The sequence below is a fragment of the Sorex araneus genome, chromosome 3 (assembly GCF_027595985.1).
Source record: "Sorex araneus isolate mSorAra2 chromosome 3, mSorAra2.pri, whole genome shotgun sequence".
Lineage (NCBI taxonomy): Eukaryota > Metazoa > Chordata > Mammalia > Eulipotyphla > Soricidae > Sorex > Sorex araneus.
This window is the reverse complement of record NC_073304.1, coordinates 127,927,087-127,939,418: the sequence shown is the minus strand read 5'-3', so window position 1 is coordinate 127,939,418 and position 12,332 is coordinate 127,927,087. Positions and strand designations below refer to the sequence as shown.

Sequence of the window (12,332 nt, the reverse complement as noted above, 5' to 3'; positions counted from 1 at the left end):
TTATCTGCTACTGCCCGCTTCTTCAAGGCTTGTATGAAATTAAAATGATTTTGCAAAAAAAAAATTGCGAAATCCACTTTCACGATTTCCTGCCATGAAGCTGTGACACTTAAATATATATTCGCAGAGAGGACTTCAATGTTCTTCTCGCTGGCCATTCCGTTTTACATGAAACAGTTTTTTTTTTTTAATTTAATACTAATTATTTTTTGCGGCCCTGGAACAGGGGATGGACCTTTTTCTCCTTTTTAAAAAAATGACAGGCCACGCTGCCCTAGGGGACAATCCGCACGCGCCCACCCGTTTCCCGAGGCGCCTGGGCACGCGCGGTGCGTGGTCTAATGGAGCAACGTGGGGTCATCTGTTTATTTTCAGCCGCGCAGTAGGGAAAGAAAGGCCGGCCGTTGCCAAGGCAACCGACGCCCGGGGCAACCGCGAGTCGCTGCGCGAGGGGGCGTGGCCTCGGCCGGCCCCGGCGGATAAGAGGCCGCGCCGGCCGCCCGCGCGCCGCGGCAGGGCCTGTCAGCGCGGCCGGAGAGGAGGCGGGGCAGCCGGGCCGCGCCGCCGACCGCCGGGGGAGCCGCAGGCCGCGTCCGGCCGGCCGCGAAGGCGTCGCGCCGCGCCCTCCGACCCCCGCCCGGCCCTGCGAGGAAGCGTGGCCGCGCGCCCCAACATGGCGGGCCGTCTGCTGACGGCGCTGCTGGCCGCCGGGCTGGCCGCGCTGGTGGCGGCCGACTCGGAGCAGGCCGCGGGGCCCGCGGAGCGCAGCCTGGTGCAGCCCATGACGGCCTCCAACTGGACCCTGGTGATGGAGGGCGAGTGGATGCTGAAATTGTGAGTGCGGCCGCCCGCACGCGGCCGGCCCCGGCGGGAACCGCTGCCCCCCGCCCGCGGCCCCCCTCCCCGTCACGAGCCGCGGCGTGGGCTTTTCCCGACGCGACCCCGTGGGGTTTGGGGGCGACCTGGGGTCCTTCGGAGCCGCCCTGCTGACAACCTGCGGCGCCGGGAGGCGATGGCGCATGCGCACCCGCGCCGCCGCCGCCGCCGCCGCCGCCGCCGCCGCCGCCGCGCCCGCAGAGGGTGTCCGCACTCCGCGCGTGGCAAGCTGGTTTTGGGATGGGGGCGGGTGGGCGATTGATCAGGAAGGGGAAAGTAAGGGAGGGGTTAAAACTGGGCTTTGAGATTGATGTGTCCGGAGATGGACAAGGATGGCGCCCCAGGACCTGACGGTGTCACAAGATCAATGAAAGTGCTAGGTGGTCCTTGAATGATACATTGTAGAGCGGCGGAGGAGGGATGCCAGTGTGTGCAAAGTCTCTCGGGCTTCCTTTTGAGTGCCTTCGGACGTCTTGGTAAAAAAAAAAAAAAATTAAAACAAAGTTTGGTGGCGAGTTTGAAAGGATTTCAGATCATCTTTTAGGTATATATATATGTGTGTGTGTGTATATATATATATATATATATATATATATACAGGAATAGGGACGATCTGCTTTAGGGTTTGTAAGGTGGGACTTTCTGGGTAATTCGATGGTGCTAGCATCTTCAAGTCAAGGGCAGGAATGAATTGCCCCTTTCGAACACGAGAAGGTAGATAGTGGAGAATGGCTTGTGCTGAAAGTACATGGGGGGATATGGTTCTGAATTAATACCAGGGAAGGGATTTATTTGTTCATCTTCGTTTTATGCCCAACATCCCCTAGGAAGGAAGATCGCAGTGGGAAGGATGTGGGCCTGCAGTGGGCAGAGATAGAAGCCAGAAACCACAATGGTGGGCTTGCAGGGAAAATGACTCATTCCTGGGGAAAAAAAAACGATCACAGAGACAAAAGCACATCGGTTTGGTTTGTGATTTCACACAATATACATACTTGATTACTGCTGTTAATTGGTTTTTGCATTGAAGGCACATTCACAGGAATGGATCATTTCTTAGGTGTCTAGGACCAAATTTCCTTCCTTTGAATTAAGATTGCAGGCAGATGGGTGTCAGAGTGGATACCTTAGCGTGAGACCAGGGCCAAAAGTGACATTTCAAAGAACATAATACAGGGGTACCCCCTTTAATCCTGTTTTTATTTTTTGGTCAGAAAGGGTATTTTTTAGGTCTCAAAAGCAAAATGCCTTTGGTATCATAATATACCAATGAGAAAATTGAAAAAACGTGTGTTCATGAAGCTTTGTTAAGATAAACCAGTTAACTGCTTTGGGTGATAGTAAGGGAATCATTTATTTTTTGATGGAGAAACTTTTAAAGTGAATCAAACTCCTCAGGGATTGTCACGTTTGTGATGATTTTTAAGAGTTTAAAAGAGACTTCATGTGGTTATATAGTACTACAGATTTTTGTTTCTTTCAGTAGGTGCTTAAACAATATTTTTTCTGGATCTGTGTATGTACACAATGAAGGTCAAAGACTAGACCAGTTATGTTGGGTGGTTTCAGTCCCTTCCTAAATTTCCTTCTAGCATAACAGATTTTTGTTTTACGTGAAAGAACACTAAAGCTCAGGTAAATAAAACCCCAATTAAGGATTACTTTAAGCTGCTCTTGATGACAGTTCCAATTTTATTTCCTTTTAAATGTAGAGATATAGACAGAAAATTGTTCCAAATTCACCATATTCCTAGGGTTTGGGTATGTTTCAGCTCCGATGCAAAAGGAGATTTGTAATCTGGAATTGAGCAGTGTAGACATTTGAGATTATTCTAGTGGTTTTCTAGTCCTTGAGTATTCTTCATAGGAGGTCAACTTGAAGCAAGACTGGAAAGCGGATTTAAACTGTTACATTCATCTTCTTTGAATGTGCAAGAACCTGAGAGATTGCTGGTCTTGAAGAAATCCTGCGGTTCTTGTCTGTTGGTGATATTTCCTCTTTTTCCTTTGACAAAATCCAGTTCTGGAAAAATACATAAAATTTATTATGTTCTCAGTGAACCACCAACAGATATTTTCTTAAGAATTTATTGGAACAATATATGACCAGATTTTTCTTCTGATCTAGACATAAAGATAAACTGTCTAGTTCTGTGATAGTGTTGTGTTGAGATGAATGGGTCACTCTGAATGGAGGCAGATTATGACCATCTATTTTACTTCTCTGAAGGAGCAAGTAAGGAAGCTTTGTGGTAGAATTTAGAATCTGATATTACTTTGACAGCTTTAAAATTAAATTTATTTTATTTGCTTGTATGCTACCTCTCCTAATACTTTTTTTAATATTTCACACAAAGCTACTATAATGCATTGCCAATTTATTTTCATGTTGATATTTTAATTTATTTTGGAGACCTAGCCTTGTGTGTCTGCTCTGAGACATGAAGAGCTCTTCTATTAGGTTTTTTTCTTTTTTAGTTCTGGACCTTTCCAGTTTGAAAAAAACATACTTATCAGGAGAAATGTCACTTAAAATAGAAATTATTTCATCATTTTCTGTAGAAACCTTTAAAAAAAAACCTCATTGCTATTTGTATCATTTCATTTAATGCTTAGCACTTACTTCATGTTCTTTCTCTCTCTCTCTGCTGTCATAAAGACTTTTTTTTGTCTTTTATTGCTGTTTGTTTTTTTCTTTTTAACGTCCCCCCCCTTAACCAATGATGAAAATTGTTTCACTTTTTGGAAGGAGTGGGTATCAGGCAACATTATTTAATCTTTAAAATTCCTTCTGATGTTTCTTCTGTTTGTATTGTTTTATATTATCTTCATTCATTTGTAACCATTTTTGTTTTAATCTTACTTGGATCCCAGTGTTTGACTCTTGATAATACTAGTTTTGCTTATTTGAAACAGGAAAATTTTCAATATAATGCACTTTGTATGCTGTTCTAGTGGTATTTTTTTCCTCTTGAGGTAATAAGTAAATATTCAGATATCCTAATTTTGATCTTCTCAATGGTAAATTAATATGTAAGAGAAAATTATGTCTTTATGTCACTCTACTTCTGTAAAGCATATAGATATTTGCAATGCTTTTCCTTTTTCTGACTTTTTCTTGGTTTGGTCATATTTAATACTTGAAATTAGACCTTTGGAGATGGAGAAGACTGATATATTTCTCTAGAATGTTTAGATTTTAGTATTTTTCTTTTGAACCAATAAGTCTCACAATGGAGACGTTACTGGTGCCTACTCAAGCAAATCGATGAACAATGGGACATGGGACGACAGTGCTACAGTGCTAATATCTTTCTTATATATGAGCAACATACCATCATCAATACCTTAATTTTCCCTGTTGAATATTTACAATTTCTTCCAATTTTTATTTCCCAATTGAATATTTGATAGTTAGTATGTGCTAAATTCAGGGCTAGGGACTTGGTTATGTAGATGAATGACCTGTATTCCTTGAATTTAGGACTGTGCTTTGAGAAAAATAACAAGCATATAGAGCATTCAATTATTTGGTAAATGTTTACTGAGTGTCTCTTGTCTGTTCTCACCAGGGCATATTGGTATTTTTGGGTGGGCAGTTCTTTGACATGTGAGAAAAACCCATGTGAAGAACCTTTATTTTCTGTGACCTCTGCTCTTTATATATATTATATATTCTAGTAGTTGTGTCACATCAAATTAAGAGCTTCCATCCAATTTTTTTCTCTCTCCCAGATTAAGAGCTTCAGTACTGTTTGTTTTTTTCTTTTTAACTCTCCCCCCCACCCCTTAACCAATGATGAAAATTGTTTCACTTTTTGGAAGGAGTGGGTATCAGGCAACATTATTTAATCTTTAAAATTCCTTCTGATGTTTCTTTTGTTTGTATTGTTTCATATTATCTTCATTCATTTGTAACCTTTTTTGTTTTAATCTTTACGTGATTTTTAAATGAACTGTGGTAAAAATTGCTGTGATGAAGAGAAGCGTATAAACTAAAATACAGGGGTTTGATTTCAGATTGTCTCCACCAAGTGCCCTCACCTTTGTCGTCAGCTTCATCATTACAGTCATTTCAATCACAAAATAATTACACTGGTTAATGTCACATGTTCTGCATGTTTGATTGAACATTGACCATTCCAGCAATGTGATGTAGGATTGTCATCATTGTCTTCATTAGAAGAGATAAAAACTTGACAAAGTTAAAGGTTGGGTAAAAGCCGGAACCTTAATAAGTGATGGATGAGGGTAGGAACTAGAATGTAGGCTCACGCCCTATGATTCGTGATGCAAGGCAGGGAGTGTAGCTGCTAGCAGGGCATGTTGGGGAAGTCCGGAGCTTTCACACCCTGACCCACTTGAAGAGAGTTCAGAGGTCCTCCCGTGCTTTTACAAACATCTCTGTGGATTTTGCAGTTCAGAATATGATTACAGTACGCTCATTCCTGACATTCCTCACCACTCAGTTGGTGCTCTGCCTGCCTTATATCCCAGCTCCCAGAAATTTCTCTGTGCCTTTTTTTTTTTTAAATCCATTGACTTTATCATAATTTATAAGATTTTGTACTGTATTTTGTTTTCCTGATTTCCCCACTGAGTAAAAATCTTTAGGAGAGAGAAATAAGTTTTATCTTCTTGTTGTTTGCCTCTGGACTCTTAACTGTCCATTTATTGTTCAATCAATATTATTTTGTTAAATTAATGAAAAATGGACTTTAGTTTTTTATTTTGGGTGTGAGGGTGCACCCAGCTAGGCTTAGGGGTTACTCCTGGCCTAGTGCTCAGCAGCCACTCTTGGTGTGGGCTTCATGCAGGACCAGGGATTGCAGTGGGGCCTACTGCATGCAGTTCCTGCACACCAGCCTGTTGACTCTTTCTAGCATGTCACATGTTCAAATCAAGAGATTTCTCAAGGAAAGAAACACGTATGTATGTTTTCTTAGGTTTTAAAGGGTCATCACTAGCATTTTCTCTCTGTTAATTGATGTGATAAATGTTTACTGTAGCCTGACATGCCTTGCTCTGTTTTAGGTCCGAGGAATGCCTCCTTTAGTGCCCTCATGGAATGTTTATTCTAGTGAAAGCAGTGAGTTCCACTTCTTGAGCAGGTGTCAGGATTTCATAGTGATGTCAGTATTTATCTTTCCTCTACATGTTATCTTCTTCATCATGTTCCTTTCATGATCCCAGAAATGATTTTGTGGCTATCAATAGGATTTTTTTTATCTCCCCGAAAGAAAACTAACATTCAGTTTAAGTAAGGAAATGTTTATTAAGTTAAAATATATAAGTTTAGCTTACTTAGCTTCATTTATTATGTATAAAAATGATTAGTGTACTGTTTTGTCTTTTTTGTCAAGGATTTTTTGACTGTTAGACCAATGTAAGTTATAAATGAAAAATTGGTTGTTTTCTTTGTCCATCTCTTTTTTTGTGAGGTAGAGAAGTGAATATGCTGGAGGCACCGGTGAAATTCTAGGCAAGAAAGAAATAACAGTTGTTCTTGATTGGAGAATAAAGTGTATTTTTAGCATGCATTTATCTGTAGGAAGAACACTTAAGTAACCTCCTATAAAGAATCACATCATAGTTAGTTTATGCTTACTGTCACCTTGTATATGGCAGAATCTAAGTGTACTTTGTAAATAAATATTAAGGTCTGTAATCAAAGCATTTTGTTGAATTTTGTTTTCCAGAATTGACTAAAAATAATGAAATTAATGTTTAAGTTATTGTGACAAAATAGTGTTTTAGCTGCTTGGAAGTAGTTTAAATGCCTGATTAGGTTTGTTAACATAATACACTACAGCCTCTAGTAAAAAATTTAAATGGAAAATACTGTTTTATAACTTCTAGGTTATAGGTGTCCCAAATATCCTCTTGGGGTTTTTTAAACAAGGAAGAAATAACATTAATGTGAAAAACAAAATGATGGAAGGTCTAGTCTTACAGTTCTTAGGACAAGAATGACTTAGGTTTTTAATAATTTGATTTTTACTTATTTTTGGAAGGGTCCCTCAAATTAGGTTTTGGGGGCCATATTGCCAACCTGGCAGTCTTTGAGTCTGTGAATTTGTTTTAAATAATATAAATGAAGATCATATTCAGCTGTTTCAGATTTTTTTTATCATACATGTATACATCCAAAGAATGTAAAAATTAAACTTTTACATCCAAAGAAGCACCATGAAAGTCAGATGACTTTCCTGTGTATTTGTTTCAGCCCTAGAGGTATTTTCTTTATAGTAGGTTCTAAGTTACTGCCTAAATTATTGTCCTTTATATACAGAAGAATACTAGTAATTAAAAAAGCTGAAACAGCAGTGCCCCAATTCCCATACCTGAGGCTGAGAGCTGATTTATCTGTATCGCTGAAAGAACACACTAGGTTAATAAATGATCTTGGCGCATTCTAACAGTGTGCTCTAATGAAATCTAAGTAATAATGACATTCAAAGTGTCACAGGCCAGTGGGTAGCAGCTACATAGAAAATGGAACATCTCAGACTGCCTCAATGGCATTTGTATATCTGAGGATCAATTATCACCAGAACCCCAATTCAAATAGTAAACTATTTTGAGATCAGGGACTGGGATTTTAAAAAATAATAACATTTTCATGATTTAATTATTTTTGATGTAGAAAATGTGTTCCAAGATATATATATAAAGATAGTATCCAAGGGAAATAAAATAAAATAAAATACAGACATGTAGTATTTATTAAACTATTTCTTCAAGACTTCTCCCATTTTTTTTATAATTTCTTTTGTTCCCTTTGTCTCTCTGTTGATGTTGAATCTTAATTTTCTTGTACCCTTTTATCACACAAATACCATCATTCTTATCTCACATTTTTCTCTGTGATATTGGTGCCTCGTAAGTTACCAATGGAGATATTAAGTTTTAGATGGACTCCGGTGTCCGTTTTGGAAACTGAACAGTGTGTTACAAAGGTAATTTGTAGCAATGGTTGTTCTAAATATGTACTTATTTTCTATGTGTCATCTAATTTCCCAATAATCATCTCAGGTCTAGTAGTTAGCACCCCATTTTGCAGTAGAAGTTGGGATTTAGAGTGTTTACTAGCCTACTCAAAGTCACACGATTAATTTATGGCTGGTCTTTCTAATTCATTCAGCAGCACTCTTGTCTAATAAAATGTCTCTATTATATTTAAGGGCAACGTGTTTTCTGAAAACTTTTTTCTGAAAGTTTTATCAGCTGCTTGCCTCAATCTCATTTACCTTTTAGATAGAAAATAACTGTTCTAAGAACATAATTTTTTTAAGTTTGTTTATATACTCACAACACATTTATTAAGTACTTGTCATGTAAATATATTTGAGACTTACTAGAAATATGTTTTTGCTCTAGGAATATAGATATCCACCTATATTTTTAAAAATCAATTTGTGTATCAATGGGCCAGGGTAATAGTACAGCAGGTAGGGTGCTTGTCTTACCTCTGGCCAACTTGAGTTTAATCGCCACACCAGATGTGTTTGCTGAGCCCCACCAGAGTGATCCCTGAGCTCCAAGTTTGGAATAACCCTTGTGTATCACTCGGTGTATCCCCCCACACACACACTCTGCAAGAACAAATCATACCCATAACATTAACGGTATTGTAACCATGCTGCCTGAAGTACAATAAAAATTAAATCAGACACTGCATTTCAGGTGTGGTGTATGGTGGGTGTGGGGTTTACGTGGGGTGTGGTGAGGGCCTGGTGTGCAGAGGTTCAGGGCAGGGGTCCCTCCCATTATGGGCAGGACCTCTCCTGTCACATGAGAAACCCCAGGAGTGGACACTGCCAGAGCTGGGCCCCACGATGTGTTTCCTCACCCCACTCTGGTCTCCAGACTTGTCTGCACCAGACGCTGGGGGTGAGATGCCGAGGGAAGGGGCAGCCAGCCTCCCTGCCACTGCCAATGACTGGGTCAGCCGGCCATGGGCAGAAAGGCGGAACGGGCGTCCCACACATGTATCTACATACACCCACACCCCCCACATATGTCCTGCATACACCCTGTGTACCCGTGTACACCACGCAGTCCCCGTATATACCTCACATACAACTCGTGTATACCCTGCTTATACCCCATGCATCCACATACACTACACATGCATCCGCATACACCTCACATGTCCCATATATTCCCCATGTACCTGCATATACCCCACATGCACCTGTATAAACCCACATGCACTCCACACCCAGCCTGCATACACCCCAAGTACCTGCATACACTCCACTTGCACCCACATATATAGACCCTGCAGATACCCCACATGCCCCCGCATATATCTGCATGTGCACCCCTTAGACTGCCCACACAACCCCTGGGGATTCCCCCCACCCGCAGACTGCCTCCGTAGATAGCTCCAGCCATGCTGGGCTCTGCCGGTGCTGGCCTCTGGTGTTCCTGTCTGAGGCCCTAAGCCCTGCGGTGATGAGGGGTCAGGAGAGAGCCGGCTGTTGAGAGACTCCAGTCTGTAGCTCCTCATCCTGGCCTGTGTGTGCGGGGCGGAACCTCCTCACTGGCGTTCATCTCCAGCTGTGACTCAGGGCCGTGGACTGGCCACAGAGTCCTTGTTGGCAGCATTTGGGGTGGAGGTATCCTCAGCAGACCCTGAGGTCTTTCACCGGGACCGTGGCTGAGGCCCCAGGTGTGAGTGGACTCCGGGGTGCAGCACAGGCTGCTGCCCTCGGCAGCCCTGTCCCTGTCCTTGTCCTGGGCCTGGATTCTGGCAACCCGGGCCCTAGCCACGAGTCATTAGTGCTCCCTCAAGCACTGGAACGACAGCACAGTATAAACCCCACATGCACCTGTATAAACCCACATGCACTCCACACCCAGCCTGCATACACCTGTGGGTTGGGCGTTCGCCTTGCACCCAAACGACCGACCTGGGTTCAATTCCTCCATCCCTCTCAAAGAGCTACTGAGAGTATCCCTCCCGCACAGCAGAGCCTGGCAAGCTATGTGTTGTGTATTCGATATGGCAAAAACAGTAACAACAAGTCTCACAATGGAGACATTACTGGTGCCCGCTCGAGCAAATTGATGAACAATGGGATGACAGTGACAATGACTGCATTTCAGGAATTTTCTCTTTTCTCTTACTCAGCAAAGTCAGTTTGCATAGATCAGTACATTGCATTCTGAATCACGTATGCGCCACACACACACACACACACACACACACACACACACACGCACATACACACTCGTACTGCTACTCAGTTCAGCATAGCAGGATTAATAAATAGAGCCAGGGGACTACAAGATGACTTAGTTACTGAAGCAGCTACCGCATGGAGAAAGCTGCAAGCTCCATCCTCTTGGCGGCCTGCGTGCCCAAATTAGGAGATTCGCAGCACTGCTGTTCGCACTTGGCAGCTCTGCCATATGTGGGTCCTGGTGCCTTCAATGATTTCCGGCAGCTGTGCTGCCAGGTGTGTGTAATGACTTGCGCCAAGGGTTGCAATCCCCCCTGCCACAATTCAAAAGTTGTGCTGGCATATGGCTAGTAGTATGACTCCCTTGATGAGCACTTATGTGAGCATCACAGCTAAAGAGTTCAGACCTCATCACCAGGCACACGTGCAGCCGCTGGTCATCACAGAAGCCACTTTAGCATGGGCAGAGAAGGGAGCACTGAAAATCATCCCTCTCCAGGTCCCCACAGAGTACGGTCCCAACGCATTCCTTGGCCTAGAAAATGATAAAAAAAAAAAAGAACTGATAAAATAACTCAATCTTTTCACAGAATTTTATCAGTTGTTTGGTTTCTTTTCCTAAAGCATTTTACTGTGTATATGTGGGCACATCCATGTGACTCTTTTGCTAAGCATTTTTCCCCTATTTCTCTCTCTTTCTCACATCCTTCCTCCCAATCAGGGAATAACAGACGTCCCTTTTTATAAAAGCAGTTTAGGATTGGAAAATAAAGTAGCAGAAATTTACTTTGCTTTACAATTCTGAGCCTGCCTATCCAGAGCTTGATATAGCTTTTAATTTAATAACGTTTTAAATTCTTTTTTTTGGGGGGTCACACCCAGTGATGCTCAGGGGTCACTCCTGGCTCTGCACTCAGGAATTACCCCTGACCATGCTCAGGGGATCATATGGGATGCTGGGAATCGAACCCGGGTTGACTGCATGCAAGGCAAATGCCCTACCCGCTGTGCTATCACTCCAGCCCCTCAAATTCTTTATTATGATAAATTTCAAGTGGCCACAAAAGTAGTGATAGTGTATAGAAACTCTATCGGTTATTATCCAGATTTAATAGTTACCAGTATTACTCCAAATCACAGGAAAAACGGAATAGAAAAATAGGGCTTTGTTGGTAAGCAAACATTTTTCCAACTGGGGAAGCATGTTTTATCGTCAAAGGGGAAAAAAGGCACTTTCATCACTACCCTGGAATCCTGCGTTCTTTTAATGAACAAGTAGAAATGGTTCCCCTCCCCCCAGTTGCATCCAGGATGACTGTCATCCCCTCTGGAATGTTCCACCAACACCCAGGAGTATGATATCTCTCACTTTGGGAATCTGTTCTAGAATAAGAAATTTGGGGTGGAATGAGGGACAGTGGAGGGTGTGTGGCATTTGGCTTTATGCACAGTAGAGTTCAGGTGGCATAATAGCCTATATACCTCTGAGAGTTTTTCAGGGAAAATCATGCATGTTTATGAGGGGAAGCTGTGAAATTAAGAACAGAGTAACACTTTTTTTTTTTACTGTGGTAATGAGGAAAAAGTGATGATCAGTCAAGGAGATCTTTACTTCAGTCTCCACAGGTCGGTCTGGCAGGGCCTGGGGTCCTCATAAGTACAAAGGTATTGCTCAAGTTATGTCTTATTCTAGAGCTAAGAGAATCTAATTGTGTAATTACTTATATGAGTAACTTCCCTAGCCTCCAGCGGTGTTAGATTCCAACCACTGACCTTGTGTTCCTATCGAAGACTTCTTTAGTACATTGCTGGCACCTCACCTCTCAGGGATCATCCTTGCTTGCGCCTGGAATTCTGCATCTAAGTTTTGTAGACATCAGAGAAGAGTCTTTTGTGTCAGAGGCCTTCAGTCCTGTGGGTTGGTTTAGGTTTCAGATACTGTTTCTCCCAACATAAGCTACCAGACCCCACTCCTATCTTCCTTCCTGCAACAATATTACTATTTTAAAGTGTAAGGCTTCCAACTGTTGTAGTTCACAGTTCTTTATATTAAGCATAATCTAGTCTGCCTCCATAATGCATCTGAAAGAAGACTAAGCTTTTTAGTTTTCAATTTAATTTTAGACACTGATTTACAGTATTAATAATGGTAGGATTTTGTGGAAATTTTTTTTCAACACCAAACCTTTCACCAGAGCGTCAGCCCTGTGCCCCTCCCACCTGATGCTATGCCCCCCATCTCCTCTATGGTGATATGCTTCCTAT

General features: G+C 42.2%; 1 protein-coding gene across 2 annotated transcripts in view; it reads left to right on the top strand.

Annotated features, from left to right (window-relative positions):
* The first annotated feature begins 506 nt into the window (after positions 1-506).
* Positions 507-12,332, top strand: part of TMX4 (thioredoxin related transmembrane protein 4) — a 46,095-nt gene continuing 34,269 nt past the window's right edge. Inside the window, exon 1 of one of the 2 annotated variants that reach the window (XM_004610978.2) lies at positions 507-834. In XM_004610978.2, the coding sequence (XP_004611035.2) occupies positions 674-834 (161 nt within the window). In that variant the 5' untranslated portion in view covers positions 507-673. Of the gene's footprint in view, positions 835-1,204; positions 1,353-12,332 lie in introns of those variants that run through there. The other variant, XM_055131562.1, reaches the window with a different exon arrangement.